At 47.8% G+C, this 26519-nt stretch overlaps 2 protein-coding genes across 4 annotated transcripts in view; both read left to right on the top strand.

Moving 5' to 3' along the window:
• The window catches only part of LOC105725992 (zinc finger and SCAN domain-containing protein 5A-like), a 97271-nt gene extending 82273 nt beyond the window's left edge, over positions 1-14998 (top strand). Inside the window, exons 3-6 of the mRNA XM_021673464.2 lie at positions 11122-11685; positions 12497-12697; positions 13571-13721; positions 13983-14998. Coding sequence (XP_021529139.2) covers positions 11122-11685; positions 12497-12697; positions 13571-13721; positions 13983-14731 — 1665 coding nt within the window. The 3' untranslated portion in view covers positions 14732-14998. The remainder of the gene's footprint in view (positions 1-11121; positions 11686-12496; positions 12698-13570; positions 13722-13982) is intronic.
• LOC110568823 (zinc finger and SCAN domain-containing protein 5C-like) overlaps positions 1-26519 on the top strand; it is a 111844-nt gene that overhangs the window by 80715 nt on the left and 4610 nt on the right. The window contains exon 1 of one of the 3 annotated variants that reach the window (XM_064367350.1): positions 25522-25608. The exons of the other annotated variants lie outside the window; for them this stretch is intronic. The gene's annotated coding sequence lies outside the window, so the exon portion shown is untranslated. Of the gene's footprint in view, positions 1-25521; positions 25609-26519 lie in introns of those variants that run through there. 3 annotated transcript variants of the gene reach the window in all.

Genomic DNA, 26519 nt, shown 5'->3' with positions numbered 1-26519 from the left:
GAACTCCTGGTCTCAAGCAATCCGCTCGTCTCAGCTTCCCAAATTGATGGAATTACAGGCATGAGCCACCAAGCCTGGCCCATAATCTATCTTTTTAGCAAGTTTCAAGTGTACAATACAGTATGGATTGTACACTTACAATAAGGTAATAATATCCTGATAAAGCCAGTGTAAACCGAAAATGTAGAAAATAAAATTGCATTCAATATTAGGTCACCTACGGAACATCCTAGCTTAGCCTAGCCTACCCTAAAATCTGCTCCAAACACTGCATTCCCCTACAGTTGGGTAAAAGTGTCCACCAGGAAGTTTATTTTATAATGAAGTGTTGACTATCTCATGTAGTTTATTGAATACTGAACTGAAAGTGACAATCAGAATGGCGGTGCGGATCCCCCTCAGCAGTGTACACAGCTGAAAGCAGCACCGTAAGGGAAAAAAATTGTAAGTGGAGCTGTCGCCGGATGGAGTCGTCCACGTTCTAGGCGTGTTGAACAAAAAATTGGACGAAACGCACAAAGTCACAAAAGGACAAAGCAACGAAAGACAAAGACACAAAAAATGCAGTAAGGAAAGCATGGATTTATTGACGACGACTCACAAACGGGGAACGAGACTCCAGCAAGAGGCTCAAGAGCCTCCTCAATTGGGTTTTTATTAACCTAAATGAACCCAGTAATACCCGCAGTGCTAGAGGCTTCCCATTGGCTGCACCTAAATGAACCCAGTAATACCCACAGTGCGTGAGGCCTCCCATTGGCTGCACCTAAATGAACCCAGTAATACCCGCGGTGCGTGAGGCCTCCCATTGGCTGCACCTAAATGAACCCAGTAATACCCGCAGTGCTAGAGGCTTCCCATTGGCTGCACCTAAATGAACCCAGTAATACCCACAGTGCGTGAGGCCTCCCATTGGCTGCACCTAAATGAACCCAGTAATACCCGCGGTGCGTGAGGCCTCCCATTGGCTGCACCTAAATGAACCCAGTAATACCCGCAGTGCGTGAGGCCTCCCATTGGCTGCACCTAAATGAACCCAGTAATACCCGCAGTGCGTCAGGCCTCCCATTGGCTGCACCTAAATGAACCCAGTAATACCCGCAGTGCATGAGGCCTCCCATTGGCTGCACCTAAATGAACCCAGTAATACCCGCAAGTGTGAGAGGCCTCCCATTGGCTGCACCCCATGGAGGATTGACCTGCGACCAATCAGAGGCTGAAGGGGAGGCTTGTCTTGTTATCACAGGAGTGAGGATGTAGCCTGTGTGCTGCCTAATTCTACCTAGAACTGGCTGCACCTGCTCTTCTTTTGCTTCTGCCTTAACCCCCGGTTACCGTAATTCCCTATTCTGCCTCGGAGCCATCAGAAGTCGGAGACGGTCTCTAACATTGACTACAGTCCCTAGACCGTATAATGCATCTTCAGACCTTGTTCATCCTGCATGCCGCAAAATTTTCTCTTTTTTTTCTTTTTATGAAACTGAACCTGGGAATGCAGTAATTTTTGTAATCTTCAAGAGAACGCTTTACTCCTCAGTGGCTTCTTCCACCTCCCTTTGTGAACCAGGAAGACATGGAAAGTGGGAACATGGTTCCTATTTTCACTTTGCTTCTTTTTACCAATTTCTCTGCCTCATTCACTGAGGAACTGGCTGCTAGCCCACACACCTCCTCTCCTACCCGTATTCTGAAATCTTTGTGACTTCAGCATCCAGGCACACATCTCTTAAGTTACTTGTAGAGGCAGGTCTCACTGTGTTGCCCTGGCTGGTCTCAAACTCTTTGTCTCAAGAAATCCTCCTGTGTCAGCCTCCCAGAGTGCTGAGAGAGCAGATGTGAGTCACCGTGGATGCTCACAGTGACTTTTCTGCCAGCCTGGAAGGGCAACCCCGTGACTAAACGTGATTCTGAGGATGGCCCGGCAGTGAGATCCTTGTTACAGTGCATCCATCTGAAACACTGCACATCTGAACTGGGACTGTTAACACTCCTGCCAATGCAGTGTGGGATGTCAAGAAGAGTCTGCTGATATTTCTGGGGGAAAAAAATCTGTTTTGTTTACTTACTGTATTAAAAGAAAGTCTGGGGTGAACAGTAGCTTTTTCTATTTAATCAGCTGTGAAAAAAAGTTGCAGATCTGCAAAAAAAAAAAAAAAAAAAGAGATAGGAGGGCTATTTCATAGAAAAGTGGAGGGATTCAGTGTGGGTGAGGTTGCTTCAGATTCCTTATCTGTTTAGCAGTGACCGATTCACCCACCGCCGGGATGCCTCATCAAGCAATGGAACGATTCACCTTTATGGTGCACAGCTGTAGCAGCCAATCATCTCCAGGTGCCACGCATGTCCTCATTTCATTTCAACACAATAACAGGGGGAGAGGGTTTTGAAAGACCATTGAAAGACAGAAAGTGGATGCAGTTTTAACAGACGATGATGTTTGAACTAAATGAACGAATGAATGACATGACTTTCTCAAGAGTCTGAAGCTAAACAGAAACAAGCAGAAGTCTCATCTCCAGCCTGCCAGGCCCCATTCTTTGAGCACAGGTGAAACGTGGAAAGTCGACCTATTGTACTAGGAGGTGGAGCTGCCACTATTTGAGTCATTGAATAGGGTTGAGACAGAATTGGGTTGACACTGCCGACTCCTAAAATTAGATCTAGACATTGTAGGTACATCACTGAATGCTCGGACAAATGCCTCTGCCTTCATAGAGTAGCTTTCTGACTTCTGTTTAGCATTTTTTTTCAGAATAAGGTCTTGAAAATGGCCCATATAGCCGGATGTGATGGCTGATGCCTGTAATCCTAGCACTTTAAGAAGCTGAGGCAGGTGGATTGCTTGGGCTCAGGAGTTAAAGACCAGCCTCGGCAACATGACGAAACTCCATGTCTACAAAAACATACAAAACAATTAGCCAGGCCTGGTGATGCACACCTGTGGTCGCAGCTACTGGATAAGCTGAGGTGGGAGGCTTGCTTGAACCAGAGAGGGTGAGGCTGCAGTGAGTTATGATTGTGCAACTGTACTTCAGCCTGGGCAACAGAGCAAGACCCTATCTGAAAAAAAGGAAAAAAGAAAAAGAAATTAGTCCATATTGGGGAAGAGGAAGGACAAAGAGCTCAGTCACAATAACGCCAGAGTCACCCGGGTTGGTGGCTGCAGCTTGCGCATGTGTACTGGTAGCTGAGATGAGGAGAACTGGTCAAATTCTGAACTCGTTTTCAAGTTTTAAGAGGATCTCCTTTTTTTCCCTTCATAGTCTTATTGAGGTATAGTTGACATACAATAAATCACACGTATCCAAAGCGCCCAATTTAATAAAGTTTGGAATACTACTTAGCAGTAAAACCAAGGACACGGATGAATCTCAAAATAATGCTGAAGATGAAAGGGGACAGACAGAAAAAAAAGTGCATCTGGCATGATTCTATTAATATAAAATTCTGAAAATTTCTATCACTAGGCTGGGCACAGTGGCTGACACACGTAATCTCAGCACTTTGGTAGGCAAAAGCAGGTGGATTGCTTGAGCCAAGGAGTTCAAGATCAGCCTAGGCGATATAGTGAGACCCCATCTCTACAAAAAATAGGAAAAACTAGCGGGACATTGCGGTCCCAGCTACTTGGGAGGCTGAGGTAGGAGGATCACTTAAGCCCGAGAAGTCAAGGGTGCAGTGAGCCGTGATCAAACCACTGCGATCCTACCACTGCAGCCTGGGCAACAGAGCAAGACCCTGTCTCAAAAAAAAAGGAAGGAAAAGAAAATCCTGTCACTGATCTGTGATGACGCAGAGAACATCAGTGGTGGTCCCGAGCTGTGGGAGGGAGAGATGCTGAAGAGCCTGGGAAACGTTGGAGGCTGGTGGGAACGCTCACTTCTTTGATTACAGTAATGACTTCGTGAGTACGTACAAATGTCAGAACTTGTACTCTGGACATGCAGGCACAGGAACTAGCTACAGGAGCCGCTGCACAATGGCATGAATATACCAAATGCCACTAAACCGTACAGATAAAACAGTTAATTTTATTTTTTGTGAAATTTGTGTCAATAAATAAATTAATAAGGTATAGGATTTGTTGAGAGAGTAAATTTGCCATGTGAAGGAAACGTAGGAATCAAGGATAACCCTACAAATCTTCTGGATTGCACACCCAGGGGGCTGGAGCCGCCTTTACCTGAGATGGGGAGAGATGTGGGCGGTTTGAGATGACTGGTGATTGACAGGTCTGATAGGCACCCAAGGCGAGGGAAACTCCACATTCACATGAGGGAAGGATTGTGGTTGGTTGTACATTCTTAGAGAGGCTTTATTTTCTTTTTGTTATTATTATTATTAACTTTATAAATTTACAGATAAAACTGGTACATACTTACGGTGTACAACATGATGTTTTGATATATGTGTACAAACTGCAATGGCTAAGTCAAATAATTTGACATGGGTGACCTTGCATACTTAGCTTTTTTATGTGAGGAGAACATTCATTCATTCATTTATTTTTTGAGACAGGGTCTGGGTCTGTTGCCCAGGCTGGAGTGCAGTGGCGTGATCGCAGCTCATTGCAGCCTTGACCACGAGGCTCAAGCAATTCTTCTGCCTCAGACTCCCAGGTAGCTGGGACTACAGGCTTGCACCATAATGCCCAGCAGACTGCCGTGTTTTCTGTACAGATGGGGTTTTGCCATGTTGCCAGGCTGATGTCAAAATTCTGCTTTCAGCTGTGTCCATTACTGAGGAGCAGCCACACACCATTCTGATTGTCACTTTCAGTACAATATTTAATAAACTACACGAGGTAGTCAACACTTTATTATAAAATAGGTTCCCTGTGGATGATGTTGCCCAGCTGCAGGGGAATGGAAATGTTCTGAGCAGGTTTCAGGTAGACTAGGCTGAGCGATGGTGTTCAGTAAGTGACCTAATATCAAATGCATTTTTATTTTCTATATTTTACATTCACAATGCGTTTATCAGGCTCTAACTTCATTGGAAGTCGAGGAGTATCTGTACTGTATCATACACTTGAAATTTGCTAAGAGGGTTTAGCTTAAATGTTTCCAATACACACATACACACACACATATCAAGAAATAAAAAGAAAGCCAGATGGGACTCGTGCCTGTAGTCCCAGCTGCTAGGGAGGCTGAGGCAGGATTGCTTGAGCCAGAGTTGAGAAATAAATAAACACATAAAAAGGAGGAAAGCACCTGGTAACTGTGTGCAGTGACGGAGACGTTGACTTGCTGGGTCCTGGCGATGGCATCACAGTGTGTACCTGTTTCCAAACTTCAGCCTGGTGACCTTCGTTAATAACAATGTGTTCAGGCCGGGCGCAGTGGCTCACGCCTGTAATCCCAGCACTTTGGGAGGCCGAGGCACGTGGATCACGAGGTCAGGAGTTCAAGACCAGTCTGGCCAAGGTGGCGAAACCTCATCTCTACCAAAAATACAAAAATTAGCCAGGTGTGGTGGCAAGCACCTGTCATTCCAGCTACTCGGGAGGCTGAGGCATAGAACTGCTTGAACCCAGGAGGCAGAGCTTGCAGTGAGCCGAGATCTCGCCACAACACTCTAGCCTGGGCGACAGAGGGAGACTCTGTCTCAAAATAATTATTATGTGTTGGGAAAGTCTGAGGCAGGGCAAGAAATAAAGGACATCCAAATTCAGAAGGAGGCAGTTGAATTGTCTCTCTTTGCAAACGACATGATGTCACCTGTAAAAACTCCTGAAACTTCCATCAGTAAAACTGAGAACTGATAAAGGAGTTCGGTAAAGCTGCAGGATACAAAGTCAGTAGTGTTTTTACACACCAACGACAAACTAGTGGGACAAAAATCAAGAAAGCAATCTCATTTGCAATAGCAAAAGAACCCCCCAAAACCTGGGAATAAATTTAACCAGAGAGGTGAAAGATTTCCACAAGAAAAACTAGTAAGCGCTAATGAAAGAAACTGAAAAAGACCACCAAAAAATGCAAACCTCTGTTCACAGAATGGAAGAACTGATATCGTGACAAAGACCATGCTCTTAATAGACATGGACAGATTCGATGCAATCCATTCCAGAATACCAGCGACATCCACAGAAATAGACTGAGTTTCCAGAGGGGAAGATTTGGGGGAATTGGTTAGGCAGATGGTAGTTTAGACAGCTCCCAGGTAATTCCAGTGAATAATTCTGTTCTTAACTCTAACTCATTGTCAACACCTCAGTGGTAACCAGAAAAAATATGACAAAATATGACAACATGCATCAGAGAATAATTGTTACAACTTCTTGGCAAAATGACCTTGTACAGAGTACTTTACTGGCATAGTCTTATTTCATCTTCAAAACAACACATCAAGAACGTTGTACTCCCCAGAAGTTTGAAGTTTCCAGAGTGAAGGGGCATAAGATTTTCCAAGGATTTAAACCAGAATTAGTGTAAAACCAATAGCCCTCCAATTTATTCAAAAGATTAGATGAGAAGGTTTCCTCTGAAATTTAAATGAGTAAGTCACTATTTGAACGGGTTTGTGAGTCAAAATTATAATCTAATCCTTCATAGCACTTAATTTTCATTCCACGTGGACTCCATGATCCACACAGTAAAATTCCCACCCACCATTAAGGCTTTCCGTGCTTGAGAGCCCCAGCTGAGGGGGTTGAGAACTAGGGAACCCTGTCGGACCCTCAGTGGATCTGTAAACCATCCTCCCACCGTCCTGGAGTGAATGCAGGGTAGGGACCATGTACCTTTCTCTGGTTCCCACTGTTTTTATATAAGGATAGGTTGGCTGATATCAAACCAGTGATTTAATCTAGTTCGAGCAAAGCTTTCTCATGTCAATTCCAAGTTTTTTTTTTACGTAAAAAGTTATCACCAGTATTCATTATGTGTCAACAATGACTGTCCCTGTTTTCAACATCCTGACATTCACATGTGAAAGCTTTCCTTGAAGTAGATCTAATCACTGATTTGATATTAATCCACCAGCTCTTAACATGTCTTTTATTTGTTATGATACTACTGTCTGTGGCATGAGGGGACCCAAAGTGGTTAAAACTTGTGGATCTGTATTTTCCGAGGCCTCCAAATATTCAGAAATACGACAAATAACTCAGTAGAGCGGGACAACAAATGTTATTTGCTCAGTAGGCGTGTTTAATACTTTAATTTCCTGTAGGTGGGGTTCATTGGGAAATGCAATCAATCACCTAAAATGGATTCTAAGGCCCTAAACCAATCGCCAATCACTTGAAATGGATTCTAAGGCCCTAAACCAATCATGGGGCGGGACAGGGAACCAGAAAAGGGATCTGGAGTCCCTTGGCTTCTGTATAAATAGAGCAGTTCGGCTCCCGGCCGGCTGGAGAGCGCGTCCCACACCGAGGAGGTCGGAGGCGGAAGCCAGGAAGGAGGTGAGTGTCCAGTGGGGGTGTCTATGGGGTTTAGGCGTCGGCGTGCGGGGAGGGGTTGGGATCAGAAAGATTTGGGTTTCTTTTCTCATGCATCTGCTCGGAGACCTTGTGAAGGCAGCGGGTCTCCTTTGCATCTCGTTATGAACTCTGACTCGGTATGTAACGCTTCTGTGAAATAGCCATCCGCCCGCCTCTGCCTCCTGAGTAGGTGGGACTGCAGACAAGCCACAACGACCAGATACATTTTTTAATTTGTTCTGTAGAGGTGAAGTCTCTGTGTGTTGCACAGGCTGGTCCTGAACTCCCAGCCTCAAGCGTACCTCCCATATGAGACTTCCAAGGTGTTGGAATTACAGGTGTGAGCCACCTTGCCTGCCACGCACCCTTCTTAAAAAGCATTGCTGGGCTGGGCGCAGTGGCTCACGCCTGTAATCCCAGCACTTTGGGAGGCCGAGGCGGGTAGATCACGAGGTCAAGAGATCGAGACCATCCTGGTCAACATGGTGAAACCCCGTCTCTACTAAAAATACAAAAAATTAGCTGGGCATGGTGGCGCGTGCCTGTAATCCCAGCTACTCAGGAGGCTGAGGCAGGAGAATTGCCTGAACCCAGGAGGCGGAGGTTGCGGTGAGCCGAGATCGTGCCATTGCACTCCAGCCTGGGTAACAAGAGTGAAACTCCGTCTCAAAAAAAAAAAGCATTTCTGGATTTTCCCTTTCCACAGAGTAAAATCAAGCCATTAATGAATGAGCATCAACCTACTAGGCCAGTGAGAATCTGAGCTAAGTGTCCTACCTGGGCGTCCTGTGTGCTGTCTACTCCCAGAACTGAACACTTCCCTGTGTCTTGTTAATAGCTTTAATGGGAAATGTATTGAGATCAAATACAAAGTGGTTCCTAGGAACATGAAGCGACTTTTTTTTTTTAAAGACAGGCTCTCATTATGCTGCCCAGGCTGTTATCAAACACTTGGGCTCGAGTGATCCTCCCGCCTCGGCCTCCTGAGCAGCAGCGGGCTCCCTGTGGCAAAGCCACTTTTAATTCAGAATTTCAGGCTGCCTTTTCGCTCTCGTATCTCTAGGCTTTTTCAACAAAAAATTAATTTGCTTCTAATTGAAAACTAAAAATTGTACATATTTATGTCATACAGCATAATGTGCGTTGTAGGATATGAACATTGTAAAATGGCTAAATTGAGCTAATATTCATTTGCCCTACTTCATGTACTAATCATCTTTGGTCATGAGAATATTTGAAATCTACTCTTTAAGCAATTTCCAGGTGTACAATACATTGTTGTGAGCTGACGTCACCACGTTGGACAATTGCTCTCCTGAGTTGATTTCTTCAACTGAGACTCGTGCCCTTTGACCTACATTTCCCCAACGCCCACCCCAGCCCCGGTAACCACCATTCCACTCACTGCTACTGTGAGTCCACTGGGTTTTAATTATTATTTATGTCATTTACTTCCTTTGTTTAAATTTTTTCATAACTTGAACTTGTATTTTAGATTCGGTGGGTACCTGTGCAGATGTGTTGCAGGAGTGTATTGAGCGATGCTGAGGTTGGGGTGTGACTAAACCCGTCACCCAGGACCTGAGGACAGCACCCAGTAGGTGGTTTTTCAACCTTCCCTCCCTCTGTGCCTCCCAGCGTTCACTGGTTGGAGTCCACGTCCCGATTTCCTTTCCTCTGTACACGCCCAGGAGCGGGACGGCCGGGTCATGCCGTTGTTCCACTTTTAATGTTCTGGGAGCTTCTACACCGTCTCCCATATCGGCTGCACTGATTTCCATTCCCCGCACGGGGCGCCGAGGCTCCCTGTCCTTCGAATCCTCTCCAACACCCTCGCCACGGGTCTTTTTGGGAACAGCCGCTCTAGGCGGCCCGAGGGGTGTCCCGTGGTTTGGATTTGCATGTCCTGAAGATGAGTGATGATGAGCACCTTTTCCTAGACCTGCTGGCCACTCACAGGTCTCATCTGAGATGCCCACACAGGCGCCATGCCCCCTTCTAATGGGTTCTGTGTTTTCTCGCTGTGGACTAGTTTGAGTTGCTTGTGCTTTGCACAGGAGCCCGTGTGAGAGGCGTGGTGTGTAAATACCGTCTCCTCCTCTGGGCCGTCTCCCCGCTCTGCCGACGCTCCCCTGGCTGGCCGTCTGCTCTGCACCCGCTCAGATTCCTTCCAGGAGGTGCGGGGTTTCCATCCTCCAGGCTTCCAGGGACCTGTCCCGAGACCCTCCTGCCAGTTCTTTCTCCTCTCTGCAGACCTTGAGGCGGCTCCCCCGCCTGTGGCTGGGAAGGCAGGGCTGCGTTCCCATAGCTGTTAGCCTTGCGGGGTGACTAGCGCCTGGAGAGTATCACACAGTGGCTCCTGCCTGATGAAGCTACATTTAGAACCAGATTTCACAACATTTTTCTATTGTCGGATCCCACTTCCTGAAAGTTTCATAGAGCACTGGACTTGAAATGCATGTTCTGAGATGAGGCTAAGAGTAGAGAAACCGTTAGAGGCAGAAAGCAGATTAGGGATTGCCAGGGGCCGGCGTGGGCGGGCAGGGGGGATTCCTGATGGGGCGGGACTTTTTGGGGGGTGATGAGGTAATTGTGGAACTAGACAGTGGTGACGTTTGCACAACACGGTGCATGTCTTAGCGCCATGAAATTGTGCTCTTGAGGAGGGTAAAAATGGTGAAATTTCTGAAGGTACATTTTACCAAAATAACAAAAATATCTGTGTGGGAGCTTAATTCTCAGAGGATTCTTTTTTTTTTTTTTTTTTTTTTTTTTAAAGACGGGGTTTCACCATGTTGGTCAAGGTGGTCTTGAACTCCCGACCTCAGGTGATCCTCCCATCTTGGCCTCTAAAGTGCTTGGATTACAGGCGTGAGCCACCGCGCCCGGCCCTCACAGGATTATTTAATGCACTCCCTTCCCTGGAGCAAGCAAATGTTCTGGGATTAACACACATATATGTTGGGGGAAAAATGTTCCATTCTAACTCTTTTTCTCTGTCTTTTTGCATAATTATGATGAAGGGCTTTGCTTTGGATCTTGATGGGAAAGCATAAAGAGTTTATCCTATTGTTACATCAGATTTTAGGAGCTTCACATAACTATCCTATTTAATTTTAGTCGAGAATAATGTTGTGTTGGCCAGGTGCAGTGGCTCATGCCTGTAATCCCAGCACTTTGGGAGGCCGAGGTAGGGGGATCATGAGGTCATGAGTTCGAGACCAGCCTGGCCAACACAGTGAAACCTTGTCTCTAATACAAATGCAAAAATTAGCTGGGCATGGTGGCGCATGCCTGTAGTCCCATCTACTCAGGAGCCTGACACAGGAGAATTGCTTGAACCCAGGAGGTGGAGGTTGTGAATGGAGATCGCGCCACCGGACTCCAGCCTGGGAGACAGAGCAAGACTCCATCTCCAAAAACAACAAAGTGTAATGTTGTTCCAATTGAAAGGAAAATGGATTCCATCTCTGCACAGTGATTTCCTAGACATCGGAATCCAGGGCAGCATTTAGATTTGAAACCGGAGCATGCAGTCTGGTGTAGACACTGGAAGAATAAGAGTGGATTGATTTCCATGGTGCTGAGTCTGATGCTGCTGAAGAGCTAGCGTCCAAGATGAGGGATTTTGAGAGGGGGGCGGATGGTAGAAACTTAAACTGATCAGGCTCATGCTTTTTTCCCCCCAGACTTCTGAACAAACAGTGACTTCATTACTGAGGAAGGCCAGGGGAAGCCTGTGTGGAAGGAGAGAGCCCAGGACTTACATCCACGTATCTGCATACCTATCCTGTATAGACAGGTATCAGTTAGACACCAGCTCCTGGAAGAGCTTTCTCAGAGACGGATCACAAAAGTCTCCATTAGATATGGCTGCAAACTGCACACCCTCATGGGGTCAGGGAGAAGCCTGCAACAGCCGTGGGTCAGAGCTGCCACGGTCTATGGCATCCTCAGAAACTCCACTTGGAAATCATGACCGGGACCCTGAGACGTGGCACATGAACTTCAGGATGTTCAGCTGCCCGGAGCAGTCGGACCCCATCCAGGCTCTGAGGAAACTCACTGAGCTGTGCCATCTGTGGCTGAGGCCCGACCTCCACACCAAAGAGCAGATCCTGGACATGCTGGTGATGGAGCAGTTCATGATCTCCATGCCCCAGGAGCTCCAGGTCTTAGTCATGATGAACGGTGTGCGGAGCTGCAAAGAGCTGGAGGACCTGCTACGGAATAACAGAAGGCCCAAGAAATGGGTGAGTAGGACCCTCGTGGTTGCTGCAGGGAAGGGGAGCTGGGCTGGGGGCTGCAAGGTACAGCTGGACTCGAGAGGACACGAGGGGCTGCTCTAGGTCAGGGCTTCCAAGTAGAGGAGAGTTTGCCCAGCAGGGACACATGGCAGTGTCTGGGGACCTTTTTTGGTTGTCACAAGCTAGACATTCTCCAATGCTGAGGACAACCCACCATGACAAATACTCATCCAGCTTCAAATATCAGCTGTGCTGAGATGGCACATCCCTGGTCTAGGAGATGGACAGGCAGAGGGGATACAGGCGCCCACACCTGTGTGAGGCCAACATGAAAGAAAGACATTGGCAAAATATTACGCCTGATGGAACGTAGGGAAGGAGGCATTAGAGTGAACTGAAGGGGGTCCAGAAGTCCCCACCTGAGGCAGGGAAGTGGTTGGCATCAGAGATCCAGGCATCTCTCTCCAGGTCCCCACAGGAGCCCCTAAGTTCCAACACAAGGTGAGCTGCCATCGGCAAATTGAGCTGGATTCACCCAGAATATTTCTCCTTCTCTTCTTTTTGGCTTACAGTCCCTTTCATCAAAAGGACCCATATTTATGTTCTTATCTAGAATATTCCAGGTGCAGGCAGATGCTGGAGTCTAGAGAGGAAGAAATTCAGACAGGGCTGCTCCGTCCACAGAGCTGACCGTGCATTGGGAAGGCGATTTTGAATATTAATTACAGTGAAGTGTGAGCCTGATGGCAGGACCCAGGGAATGTGAGAGCTACTTTCAGGTTCTCACGGTGAGTCTGATTGTCTTTTTTCTCTACAGTCTGTGGTCACCTTTCAGGGAAAGGAATATATTGTGCAGGACTCAGATGCTGAGATGGCCGAAGCCCCCGCCAGCATCAGGGATGATCTGAGAGACGTGTCCAGCCAGCGGGCCTCCTCTGTGAACATGCACTTGGGGGAAGTCCAGGCCAGCCGAGAGCTGCAGACCCTGCCCAGGGTCCCCACACTGTCCAGGGGGCAGGTGAGTGTGAGGCCCTGGTGTCTGGGCAGAGGTGGGAGAAGGAATAGGAGGAAATTGTGTGGCTGCTGGACTGATTGAGAGGTTTGGCACAGGACAAAATGAGAGCCATTCTCCATGGACATGGTACATCCCCAGACATTCCTGAGCCATCACAGAGAGTGAAGCCTCGTCTACTTTTCCATGAAAACTTTTAGCATTTAGGGTGGGGGTAAGAAACGGTGTCAGTGAAGTGAGGGAGGCAGTTGGCACAGATGAATCAACTGAAGGTCCCTTCCCAAGGCCAGTTTCCTCAAAGACATTTCATGAAACCATTCAGCCAGGAACCCATTTTCTACAAATTGTCTATTTTTTAATTTGAGGAGTGTTTCTCAACTGGGGTGGTTTTGGCTTTCAGGACCCAGTTGCCATGTGTGGAGATGTTTTTGTGTGTCATTGTAGGGGGTGGTGGGGTGTTCACAGCATCTAAAGGGTGGAGGTGGGGTCTCCGCACTGCACAGGAGCGTCCCGACCAGGAGGGTGATGCAGCCCCTGTGCCAGTGGTGCCACGGGTGAGGGACCCTGACCTAGGTCCTTCCAGAGTCAGGGGCAGGGAGATGGTGGCATGACTGGGAGAAATAGGCTCAGAGAACCAAAGAGTTGAAAACCACCAGGCACAGGAGCTGATTTAGAATGTGGAGGGTACGGATTAGGGACAGACTCAGAAATGAGGTGGTGATGGTGACTTGGGGTGATGGGGTGGCCCAGAGGAAGTCTGCACATGTTTCCACACCTGTGTCATTAGGAAAGTTGGTGCATCCAATCAGAAAGGGCCGGAGATGTTTGTGCTTCCACAGTTTAGACCCAGCAGTCATTGCTCTTGATTTTTCATGTCAGGGAGAGGACTTCCCGCTACAAAAGAGTGTTGTCATGAAAGGTGACCCAAAGGTTCTGAGACCCAAGCAGAACCTGGAGAAGGATCTGAAGGAAAACAGCACAGAGAACCCAAGACTCGCATCCCCAGAGCCTCAGCTTCCACAGGGTCCCAGTGAGTATGGAGACTTGGATCCACAGGGATTAGCCCCTCTCTTCTGGGGTGGGGGCCTGGGCCAGCATTGTCATCTCCTGGGGGGGGTTGGGGCTCAGCTGCCAAAGCCTCTCCATCCCCCACTCTCCAGAGACCTACGGTCCCATGTCTTAGGCTTGAGGTGGAGGGGAAGTTCTCAGCCAACTTCAGCGTTTGCTTGCAATGAGTTTGGTGAATTGAAATGCACTTTATTCACTGTTTTATGTGGATCCCTTTTTACAGCAGATCTGGTGAGGGCAAAGGATGGGAAGGATCCCCAGAAAAGAGCCTCTGTGGAGAAGGTGGATGCTGACACAGCTTCTGCCTGCGCGGTGGAGACAGAAGCTTCGACTCACAGCGAGGACAGAGACTCTCTCAATCCGAGAGGTCCCAAAAGAAGCAAACCAGATGCCACCTCCATCTCCCAAGAAGAGCCTCAAGGAGGAGCCACACCTGTGGGCAACAGAGCATCCCCAGGACCAGCTGGGATGAATCCAGGTCATTCCCCAGGCCCTGCGGATGCAGGCAGTCACCCCGATGGCCAAGAAGCCGTGGCATTGCCACCCTTTGCATGTGACGTGTGCAGTAAAAGCTTTACATGCAATTCCAAGCTAGTCATCCACAAGAGATCACACACAGGAGAGAGACTCTTTCAGTGTAATCTCTGTGGCAAGCGCTTCATGCAGCTCATTAGCCTCCAGTTTCACCAGCGAACCCACACTGGTGAGAGGCCCTACACGTGTGACGTCTGCCAGAAGCGGTTCACCCAGAAGTCCTACTTGAAGTGTCACCAGAGAAGCCACACAGGGGAGAAGCCCTACGAATGTAAAGTCTGCAAGAAAGTTTTCACCTACAGAGGGAGCCTGAAGGAGCACCAGCGCGTCCACTCTGGAGAGAAACCCTATACATGCTCCAAGTGTCCGAGAGCCTTCAGCCGGCTGAAATTGTTAAGACGCCACCAGAAGACACATCCAGAAACCACTTCTCAGTGATCCCATAATCAGGTCTATGTCTTCTGCACCAAGAAGAAGTGAATGATGATTTTCTCCAGTGTTGTCAGATGACATGTGACAGGGGCAGGGGTGCCTGACACACGGGGGGTGCCCCAGATATGAATTCCCAGGATGTTTGAGTAAATACGTATCCTCCCCAGCGAGTTTTGTTTTCTGTTTCATTATGTCTGTTGTTTTCTTACAGGGTTGTTTTGGTTTGTATTGCTGGTCTTTCAATAAATGATTGTCTTATTAGTTTTCAGTATTTGTATCACGAAAAACTGAGTCTCCTGATTGACATGCTGTTACCCACTATTTTGCTGTAAAGTACAATGGTCCAAGGAGGGTGGAAAGATTAAATACACGATGCCTGGGGAAATCTGAGTTTAAGATGAACAATTTTTTTTTTTTTTTTTTTTTTGAGACGGAGTTTCGCTCTCGTTACCCAGGCTGGAGTGCAATGGCGCGATCTCGGCTCACCGCAACCTCCGCCTCCTGGGTTCAGGCAATTCTCCTGCCTCAGCCTCCCGAGTAGCTGGGATTACAGGCACGCGCCACCATGCCCAGCTAATTTTTTTTTGTATTAGTAGAGACGGGGTTTCACCATGTTGACCGGGATGGTCTCGATCTCTTGACCTCGTGATCCACCCGCCTCGGCCTCCCAAAGTGCTGGGATTACAGGCTTGAGCCACCGTGCCCGGCCCGAGATGAACAAATTTTTTTAGTATCAGCATGTTCTAAATGATTATTTAACTGAAACTCAGCTTTAATTGGTTATCCTGGAGAGTCTTTCTTTCTCTTTCTTTCTTTCTCTCTTTCCTCTCTCTCTTTCTTTCTTTTCTTTCTTCACTGGCACCATCACCGCTCACTGCAGCCGCCACCTTCCAGGCTCCAGCAATCCTCCCTTCTAGGCCTACTGAGCCGCTGGGACTACAGGACCACGCCACCAAGTTGGCTAATTTTTGTGGATTTTGTAGAGGTGGGGTTTCTTCGTGTTGCCCAGGCTGGTCTTGAGCTCCTAAGCACAAGTGATCCGCCTGCCTCAGCCTCCTTAAGTGCTGGCGTGACAGGCATGAGCCACTCCAGCCTGTATTGTTTGTATTAGATTTTATTATAATTATAATACTAGAAGTTTTTGCAATAATTTTTAGTAGTGATGAGATCTGGCTGCGTTGCCCAGGCTGATACGGTATAAGCCACCGTGCCTGGCTTTAGACATTTATTTTTCAGAGCTGTTGCAGGTTCACAGGGAAATTCAGTGGACAGCACAGAGTTCCCCTAGAGGCCCTCCCCACACAGCACAGCCTGTCCCCACCAGCATCCCCAGCAGAGTGGGGCGCTTGTTCCGTCAGCGAGCCCGCCTGGACACGGCCTCACCACCCAGACTCCGTGGTGTCCATTAGGGCTCGCTCTCGGTGTCGCACGTCCTGTGGGTTTGGACAAAGGCCTAATGATGAGTATCCATCCCTGGAGTGTCATGGGGGTATCTTCACTGCCCCGAATCCTCTCTGCTCTGCCTATTTACCTCCCTGCCCCAATGGTGGATTTTTTGGCCTAAAATTTGGCAACCTCTAAATTCCCGATTTGACTCTTGAACTACAGAGGCATTCGGAGTCTCTGGTGACTAGCTGGTCTTAGCGATATTACCATCCCATGACGGCTTTGTTAATCCATAGATGGGTGGGCCCCAAACTCAGAGCTTCCGATTTAGTAGATCAGGGCTGGGGCCTGAGCATGTGCATTTAAAAATAGAATTCGTTTTAGAATAACTTTCTAAAGTCCGTTGAGCTCCCTAATGTCGCACGCCCTTGGCCCCAGTGTTAACGTGGTTCATTAGTATTGTACATTTGCCGCAAGGGATAAACTGATGAAAATACTGCCGTGAACTGAGGCCCTACCTTACTGAGACCTCCGTGTTTACTCAGTGCCCCCCTCCTCCCCCCTCCCCATCCAGGACGCCACATTGCCTTCAGCTGTCACGGCTCCCTAGGCTCCTCTTGGTGACACTTTCTCAGATTTTACTTGATTGGAATCACCTGAGAATCTGCATGTTGGGCCATGCTGACGCTGCTCTTCTTGGGGGGCATTTTATGGGTGGCTGGTTGAGCTCACAGGCAGAGGCCGGCAATTCGCAGAGGTCTGGAAAGGTCACTCCCCGAATAGGTTGGATTCGTTTATTAAGTTGGCTGTTGTGACGCGTCAGTTCTTGTCTTCTTAATTTAAAGGAATTTAATCGAGACACACAGCAAAAGAGATGCAGCATAGAGTGACTGATGGCACAGAAATCTAATATTTTGGAGGTTAAGTGCAGAATAGACAGGACACCCTGAGAGAGAGGATTCGGGGCGGGCTGCTCCTAAGGATGAGATGGCAGAGACCTGCTCCAGGGAGACGCCGTTTATGGGAGTGTCGGCAGTAGCTGTGCACGTCTCTTCAGCATCTTAAATCTCCACCTACTGGCGTGTTTTTTGCTGTCATAAAAAGCGAAGTGTCAGTGTGTGGATGAGTAAGATCAAAGTGTGCGTGCTCTCCACAGGAGAAGTTCCCTACTGGAGATGGCTTTGCTTGAATGAACTCAGTTGCAGTGTGAATGCTGAGGCTTATCGTGTTGACTGTGCAGTCACCACGCGTGCAAAATCCCAAGCATGTGGTCACTTCCCTGGCTACCTATGCTGCCTCACCCAGGTCCCTTTTGGAGCAGAATTCTTTGAGGCAGGTGCCTGGAATCCACTACAGAACGTACATCGACTTCACTTTCCTTCAAGAAGTGGACGTAGGGGTGGATGGTGGTTCTCTGTTTCGGTGATCGCGTCCAGCCCTCTTCACCAGACCTAGAAAACGTTTCGATGATACCACCTGCCCATTTAATTTCAATCACGGTGCTCTGTGATCCATTAATGACATCCAGTGTTTCTTTAGACCTTCATTTTCTAATTTGGCTACATGTTCCAGTGACTTGAGGAGTTTTTAATACTTTTTTTTTTTAAAAGTAATGCCTGGGCTCCAGCCTAGAGATAATGACATGACTGGTGTAGGATGTGGCCCCTGTGTTGAGCTTATAAAACTCCCCAGGTGATCTAGCATGTGGCTAAATCTGGCAGGTCGGTTTTCTGATTGCCCGGTCACTCCAATTCCTGTCCTCTCGTGGACATCAGTGAGTTCATTTTCATGTCAGAATCATGCACCTCCCTTCCCAGTCTACAGAAGGCAGACTCCACTGCTGGCTCCTGCCCACCCTGGAGAGGGGTCCCTCCTGCTATAGCCGGCTGCACGCACCACTCCAGGGACTGCCCCTCATGGCTCAGGGCGCACCTGGCACTGGGGGGCCTTTGCACCGCTGCTCCTCAGCCGCCTACGTGCTCTGAGCCAAGAGCCTGATTTACCTGATGCCCTGAATGACGATAAAAACAAGACACCCACTGTAACCCCATAAACCCAGTGCTGGAAATGGCTTTGAAGTGAATTTAGAAGGTGCACTTTTTGACAGAGAAGCAACAACCCAGCATTGCTTGACCTACCCAAGCTGGAGCCAAATCTGCACCCACCAACCTGGCCCACATGGTGGCTTTTTAGACACTGACCTTACTCATGGGACATGAGGTGGGCAAGGAGGTGGTAGCACCGACATGGGAAGAAGAGGGAAGAGATCGGCTCCCCTGGCATGACCCCTGGGGTCTTGGAGGCTGGGCGGGTAAACATGTCTGGAATTGTTTCTAGCTTTCTGGCTTCCCAGAAAAAGGAGCTGGGAAGACAGGCTCAAGGGATTCTCCTGCCTCAGCCTCCCGAGTAGCTGGGACTACAGGTGTGCGCCACCACATCCAGCTAATTTTTAAATTATTTATAGAGATGGGGCCTCACTATGTTGCCCAGGCTGGTCTTCAACTCCTGGGCTTAAGCAATCCTCCTGCCTCAGCCTCCCAAAGGGCTGGATTACAAGTGTGAGTCACTGCACCTGCTCATGGAGCTTGGCCCAGGGTCTTTTTCTGCCAGCTTGGAAGGGCAGCCCCATGACTGAATGTGATTATGAGGATGGCTATGCAGTTCCCTCTCACCTTCATTGCTTGGACAGACTAAAGGCTAGAGATGAGGGCACCATGGACTGCTTCATACGGAACCCCAGGAGTAGAAAGACACCCTGTCACTCACAGGCCGCAGACAGTGTTGGGTCAGGCCCCCTCGCAAAAATGCTGAGCAGAACAGGACTCACTTGCCTCGGGCAGACCCTCTACAGGGGGAAGGAACAGGGCTTCTGTGTCGGTTACCAGTCTATTGCCTCCCAGCTTTAAGTCCACCAGTTCAGTGCCCCCGCTCGGCAATGATGGAGCTGTTGCCCTTCCTTTGCAGCAAGCGCGGTTCTACGCTCAGCCACGAGAGGGGGCACGAGGGCCATCCCAGGAGGAAGAGGCTCCACTGTGCCGCCATCTTGGCTTTCTTCTTGCTCCTGTTATGGCCTGTCAGTCCCGCAAGAATGGGGCCCCCTGGCGTGTTTGCGGCCCCAGCTCCTGCCTGTGACTGCCTCACCACAGCCCTCTCCATACCCCGGCCACCAGCCTTGGCCCCTGCACCCCAGGGGGCTGTCTCCTACTTCCCTGGTGACCGTGATCCAGCCCTGGAACAACCAGAGGCCTCAACCGGACCCCCCAGTGAGGTTCATGCCTCCGCTCTTGACATGCTCCTGCCTTGGCATAATTAAAAGTCTGGCCGCTTTTTGATATTTGTTTCTTATCACCTCGCAGCTGGACAAACTGATAAGCCTGGGTGCTCCCTCTTCTAGTGCCAGAGTTCAAACTCTGTGCTGTCGCCCTGGCTGTGGCCCCACCCCCTAAGCACCATAAAACCCTAAATCAACCTCCTTTCTCTGCCCTCTCAAGCCACATTCAGACCGGCTTGGGAAAGCCCAGTCTGCTCAATTCAGAAATCGGATTATGTAATAAACCGCATATGCTCTTGGAGCATGTGTGTGAATGCACGTACATGGAGGCCATCCATCTTAACGTTCAAACCCAGTTTGGGGTGGGTGTAATCCTGTTTCTGCAGGGTGGCCCCCACGTTTGCATTTTTCCAGCCTCTCACCTGCTTAAGCCAGGATGGGGTAGGTGCACCCTACCTCAAGCCAGGTAACAGGCCGTTGTGTGCCAATGGGGTAGGTGCACCCTACCTCAAGCCAGGTAACAGGCTGTTGTGTGCCAATGGGGTAGGTGCACCCTACCTCAAGCCAGGTAACAGGCCGTTGTGTGCCAGCCCCTGCTTTACATTAAATGCTGTTTGTGCTAATCGTTGTGCGTTTCTTTCTCCTAATTGGACCCGGACTGATACAGCTTCTCAATGCAGTTTCTTCTTTGTAACTCTCCAATCATTCTTCCCCAGCAAAAGAATGAGTGAGAAGGTGAATAAAAGCCAGGAGTCCTAAGCTAGTACATTTCCAGCAACACAGAAAAGCATCGACAGTGGCCGTAGACATCCCCTATTCAGCAAAACTAAACATCATGCAGGAAGGCGCCCCAATCGGGCAGTGAACACGGGGGTGTTCCTGAAGTACAGAGAGTAACAGAGACTGACAGTCATGTAGGTCACCAGCGGTCACTTAGTTGAATAGTATAGGCCACATAAAGCACTTGGTCCTCTCACTTATAAGAATGGGAGTCCACTGAAGAAATGTAAAGACTGTAGCAGCAGGATTAGATCTGTGCCCTTTCATGGTCAAAATGGCTGCCACGTGAAAATGGGTTAGGGCGTTGGCTGGGAGTGGATGTGGCAGAAATCAAACCCCTAGTATAGAATTCCACGTGAGAAACAGGAAAACTGATGATTTCACATGCACTTTCGGACGCTGGACTCAAAATGCTGATTTGAACAGTAAGAGACTGTAACGTTGCTCAGTTGGTGAAAACCTGGAACCAAGGGGAGTCCCCCTCCCCACTTGGTGGTCTGTGGCCCAGCAGCATCTGCCTCACTTGGGAGCCTGCCAGGAACTCAGGAGCTTGGTTTCACCTCAGACCTGCTGAATCAGACCCTGCATTTTAACAAGACCTGAGGGGGAATTACATGCCTGTTAAAATTTGAGGGCAATGAGATCATACTAAATGAAGTGGGATGCTAGAATTTCTTTTTGTAACATACACCGGTGGTTCACACACTTCAAGGCACGTTAGAACCAACTGGGAAAAAGTTTTATTTTTATTTATTTTATTTTATTTTTTGAGATGGAGTTTCACTCTTGTTGCCCAGACCGGAGTGCAATGGCACAATCTCAGCTCACTGCAACCTCCGCCTCCCAGGTTCAAACAATTCTCCTGCCTCAGCCTCCCAAGTAGCTGGAACAGGCACCTACCACCACGCCTGGCTAATTTTTGTATTTTTAGTAGAAATGGGGTTTCACCATGCTGACCAGGCTGGTCTTAAACTCTCAGTCTCGGGTGATTTGCCTACCTTGGCCTCCCAAAGTGCTGGGATTACAGGTGTGAGCCACCATACCTGGCAAAAAAAGTTTTAAATCCTGATTTCTGGGCCGGGCGTGGTGGCTCACACCTGTAATCCCAACACTTTGGGAAGCCCAGGTGGGCAGATTATCCAAGGTCAGAAGTTTGAGACCAGCCTGGCCAACATAGTGAAACCCCATCTCAACTAAAAATATGAAAATTAGTTGGGTGTGGTGACATTTGCCTTTAATCCCAGCTACTTAGGAGCCTCAGGCACAAGAATTGCTTGAACCAGGAGGTAGAGGTTGCAGTGACCCGAGATTGTGCCATTGCACTCCAGCCTGGGTGACAGAGTGAGGTTCTGTCTCAAAAGTAGAAAATACCAAAAATGATAGATCCTAAGTATTTCGCCACACACGCATGGATATACACACACACACACAGACACAAACACACGTCAAGAAAACAAAAACCAAGCCAGGTATCATGGCACATTCTCTTAGTCCCTACTACTGGGGAGGCTGAGGCAGGAGGATTGCTTCACCCAGGAATTAACAAATAAATAATGAAAAGACAATAGTAACTATGTGAGTTGGTGAATACATTAATTAGCTTGATTGTAGTGCTAACTACACCCCATATAGGGATGTGTAAACATCAGCATGGTGACCTTAGTCACTAAGGACAGATAGAGGTCCAGCCTGGGCAACACAGCGATACCCCCATCTTTACAAAAAAATCTTTTTTAATTAGCCACGTGTGGTGGTGCTTGCCTGTAACTGCAGCTACTCAGGATGTTGGAGCAGGAGGATTTCTTGAGCCCAGGAGTTAGAGGCTGCAGTGAGCTATGAATGTTCCATTGCACCCAGCCAAGGTGACACAGTGAAACGTTGTCTCTAAAAATAAATAAATAAACAAACAAATTTATCCACAGAGGTAGGAAGTCGCTACAAAAAAACAAAAAACAAATAAACTATATGGCTGGGCTCAGTGGCTCAGGCCTGTAAAGTGGGCAGATCACAAAGTCAGGAGTTCAAGACCAGCCTGGCCAATATGTTGAAACTCCATGTCTACTAAAAATATAAAAATTAGCTGGGTGTGGTGGCAAGTGCCTGAAGTAGCTGCTTGGGAGGCCGAAGCAGGAGAATCACTTGAACCTGGGACACAGAGGTTGTAGTGAGCCGAGATCATGCCATTGCACTCCAACCTGGGAGACAGAGCAAGACTCTGTCTCAAAAAAAAAAAAAAAAACCTATAAAATACTGATGAGAGAAAATGAAGAGGGCAGAAAAATGGAAAGATATTCCATGTTCATGGATTGGAAGGATTCATATTGTGAAAATGACCAATACTATTAATAGAGATCTACAGATCCAGAACAGTCCCTACCAAGATGCCAAGGACATTCTTCATGAAAACAGATGTCATGTTTCAAGAGGAGAGGATTTGAGGGAATTGGGTAGGTAGATGGTGGTTTTAGGCAGAATCCAGTTCATTCCAGTTAATAACTCCATTCTGTCTCACTATCAACACCTCAGTTGTTAACAAGAAAAATATCACAAAGTATGAGAAAATGCATCAGAAAATAAGTGTCAGAAATTTTTGGCAAAATGACCTTGTTTCGAGAACTTTACTGTCGTAATCTTATTTCATCTTCAAAACAACACGTCAGGAAGGTAATAATTCCCTGTTTCTTTTCACAGGGAATTTGAAGTTCTCAAAATTCAGTGGCTTGCTTAAGATTTCCCAAAGATTGAAACCAGAATCAGTATAAAATTAACAGCCCTCCAATTTATCTTAAATGTTAGATGAGAAAGTTTACTCTAAATTTAAAATGAATGAATAACAATTTGAATGGAGTTGTGGGTCATTCGGTCATTCACTGATGCTGTAAGCTTCCAAAATGTTAATGCCTAGCACTTAATTATCATTCCACAGGGGCTCCATGATCCACAGAGCCAAATTCACACCCACCATTAAGGCTTTTTGTGCTTGAGATGCCTGAGGGAGTTGAGAACTAGGGAGTCCTCAGTGGATCTGTAAACCACCTCCCGCCATCCTGGAGTGAATGCAGAGTGGAGACCATGTGCCTTTCTCTGGTTCCCACTGTTTTTATATAAGGGTAGGTTGGCTGATATCAAACCAATGATTTACTTTAGTTCAAGCAAAGCTTTCCCATGTCAATTCCCAGATTTTTTAAAGTAAAAAATTGTCACTAATATCCATTATGTATCAACAATGACTGTCCCTTTTTTTCAATATCTTGACATTCACATGTGAAACTTTCCTCAAACTAGAGCAGATCACTGGTTTAATATTAATCAACCGACTCTTTTTTTTTTTTTTTTTGAGACGGAGTTTCGCTCTTGTTACCCAGGCTGGAGTGCAATGGCGCGATCTCGGCTCACCGCAACCTCCACCTCCTGGGTTCAGGCAATTCTCCTGCCTCAGCCTCCGGAGTAGCTGGGATTACAGGCACTCGCCACCATGCCCAGCTAATTTTTTGTATTTTTAGTAGAGACGGGGTTTCACCATGTTGACCAGGATGGTCTCGATCTCTTGACCTCATGATCCACCCGCCTCAGCCTCCCAAAGTGCTGGGATTACAGGCGTGAGCCACCTCACCCAGCCTCAACCGACTCTTAACATGTCCTTCACTTTACTCATTAGTATATTGCTATCTATGGCATGAAGGGACCCAAAGTGGTTAAAACTTGGAGATCTATATTCCCTGAAGCCTCCAAATGCTTCAGAAATATGAAAAGTAATTTAGTAGAGCTGGACAACCAAATATATTTGCACAGTAGGCATATTTAATGCATGAATATCCTGTGGGTGGGGTTTCACTGGGAAATGTAATCAACACCAATCACCTAAATTGGATTCTATGGCCCTAAACCAATCACGGGGACTCCAGGAGAGGCCTGGAGTCCCTGAGGTTCTCTATAAGTAGACCAAGTTCAGCTCCAGACCAGGTGGAGAGTGCTTCCCAGAGGAGAGAAGGTGGGAGGCAGAAGTCGGGAAGGAGGTAAGTGTCAGTGGGGATGTCTGTAGGGTTTAGGAATTGACCTTCGGGGGTTGGTTTCAGAAAGATTTGGGTTTATTTTCTCAGGCATTTGCCTGGAGGCCTTGTGAAAGCAGCTGGTCTCCTTTGCACCCCATTATTTACTCTGACTTGTTATATAAATCTTTTGTAAAATAGGAATAATATTAACTTTCTCATCATGGTTAGGTTACATTTTATTTTAATTTTTAGAGATGAGCTCTCCCTCACTGCCCAGACTGGCCTGGAGGTCCTGGGCTCGAACGATACGCCTGACTCCGCCTCCTGAGTAGCAGAGACTGCAGGCTTATGCCACTAGGCCTGAATAAATGTTTAATTTTTCTGTAGAGATGGGGTCTCGGTGCATTGCCTAGGCTGGTTCTGAACTCGTGGGCTCAAGCATGCTCCTGTCTCATTCTTCCAAATTGTTGGAATTACCGGAGGGATCCACCTTGCTGGCCACTCACCACTTGTTAAAAAGCATTGCTGTGCAATTTTATCAGAGAACAGGAACCAGAAAAGGGGAAAAAAAAAAAAAGCATTGCTGGATTTTCCCTTTCCACGGGGTGTAAAATCAAGCCATTAATGAATCAGCTTCAATCTACTAGGCCCATGAGAAAGCTAAGTGTCCCTACCTGGGTGACCCGTGTGGCTGCCTCTATTTTCTCCCATGTCCCATTGCTTTCTTTAATGGGAAATGAACTGACACAGAATACAAAGCGGTTTCTGGGAACGTGAAAATGCTTTTTTTAGAGACAGGATCTCACTATGTTGTCCAAGCTGTTATCAAACTCCTGGGCTCGAGTGATCTCCCGTCCCAGCCTCATGAGCCGCAGCGGGCTCCCTGTGGCTAAGCCATTGTAATTCCAGAATTTCAGGCTGCCTTTTCTCTCTCATATCTGTATACTTTTTCAAAAAAAATTAATCTACTTTTAAATTGAAAAATAAAAATGATACATATTTGTGGTGTACAGCACTTGTAAAATGGCTAAATTGAGCTAATATTCATTTGCCCTACTTCATGTACTAATCGTCTTTGGTCATGAGAATATTTGAAATCTACTCTTTAAGCAATTTCCAGGTGTACAATACATTGTTGTGAGCTGACGTCACCACGTTGGACAATTGCTCTCCTGAGTTGATTTCTTCAACTGAGACTCGTGCCCTTTGACCTACATTTCCCCAACCCCCACCCCAGCCCCGGTAACCACCATTCCACTCACTGCTACTGTGAGTCCACTGGGTTTTAATTATTATTTATGTCATTTACTTCCTTTGTTTAAATTTTTTCATAACTTGAACTTGTATTTTAGATTCGGTGGGTACCTGTGCAGATGTGTTGCAGGAGTGTATTGAGCGATGCTGAGGTTGGGGTGTGACTAAACCCGTCACCCAGGACCTGAGGACAGCACCCAGTAGGTGGTTTTTCAACCTTCCCTCCCTCTGTGCCTCCCAGCGTTCACTGGTTGGAGTCCACGTCCCGATTTCCTTTCCTCTGTACGCGCCCAGGAGCGGGACGGCCGGGTCATGCCGTTGTTCCACTTTTAATGTTCTGGGAGCTTCTACACCGTCTCCCATATCGGCTGCACTGATTTCCATTCCCCGCACGGGGCGCCGAGGCTCCCTGTCCTCCGAATCCTCTCCAACACCCTCGCCACGGGTCTTTTTGGGAACAGCCGCTCTAGGCGGCCCGAGGGGTGTCCCGTGGTTTGGATTTGCACGTCCTGAAGATGAGTGATGATGAGCACCTTTTCCTAGACCTGCTGGCCACTCACAGGTCTCATCTAAGATGCCCACACAGGCGCCTTGCCCCCTTCTAGTGGGTTCTGTGTTTTCTCGCTGTGGAGTAGTTTGAGTTGCTTGTGCTTTGCACAGGAGCCCGTGTGAGAGGCGTGGTGTGTAAATACCGTCTCCTCCTCTGGGCCGTCTCCCCGCTCTGCCGACGCTCCCCTGGCTGGCCGTCTGCTCTGCACCCGCTCAGATTCCTTCCAGGAGGTGCGGGGTTTCCATCCTCCAGGCTTCCAGGGACCTGTCCCGAGACCCTCCTGCCAGTTCTTTCTCCTCTCTGCAGACCTTGAGGCGGCTCCCCCGCCTGTGGCTGGGAAGGCAGGGCTGCGTTCCCATAGCTGTTAGCCTTGGGGGGTGACTAGCGCCTGGAGAGTATCACACAGTGGCTCCTGCCTGATGAAGCTAGGTTTAGGACTTAATTTTTAAAATCTTATTATTGTATGAACCCACTTCTTTAAAATTTCATAGACCGCTAGACTTGAAATCCATGTTCTGAGATGAGGCTAAGAGTAGAGAAACCCTTAGACACAGAAAGCAG

Source organism: Aotus nancymaae, unplaced genomic scaffold (assembly GCF_030222135.1).
Source record: "Aotus nancymaae isolate 86718 unplaced genomic scaffold, 86718_ANA_hifiasm-v0.15.2.pri h1tg000069l, whole genome shotgun sequence".
Taxonomy (NCBI): domain Eukaryota; kingdom Metazoa; phylum Chordata; class Mammalia; order Primates; family Aotidae; genus Aotus; species Aotus nancymaae.
Note: the sequence above shows the minus strand (reverse complement) of the source record. Positions and strands in the feature narration are given on the sequence as shown.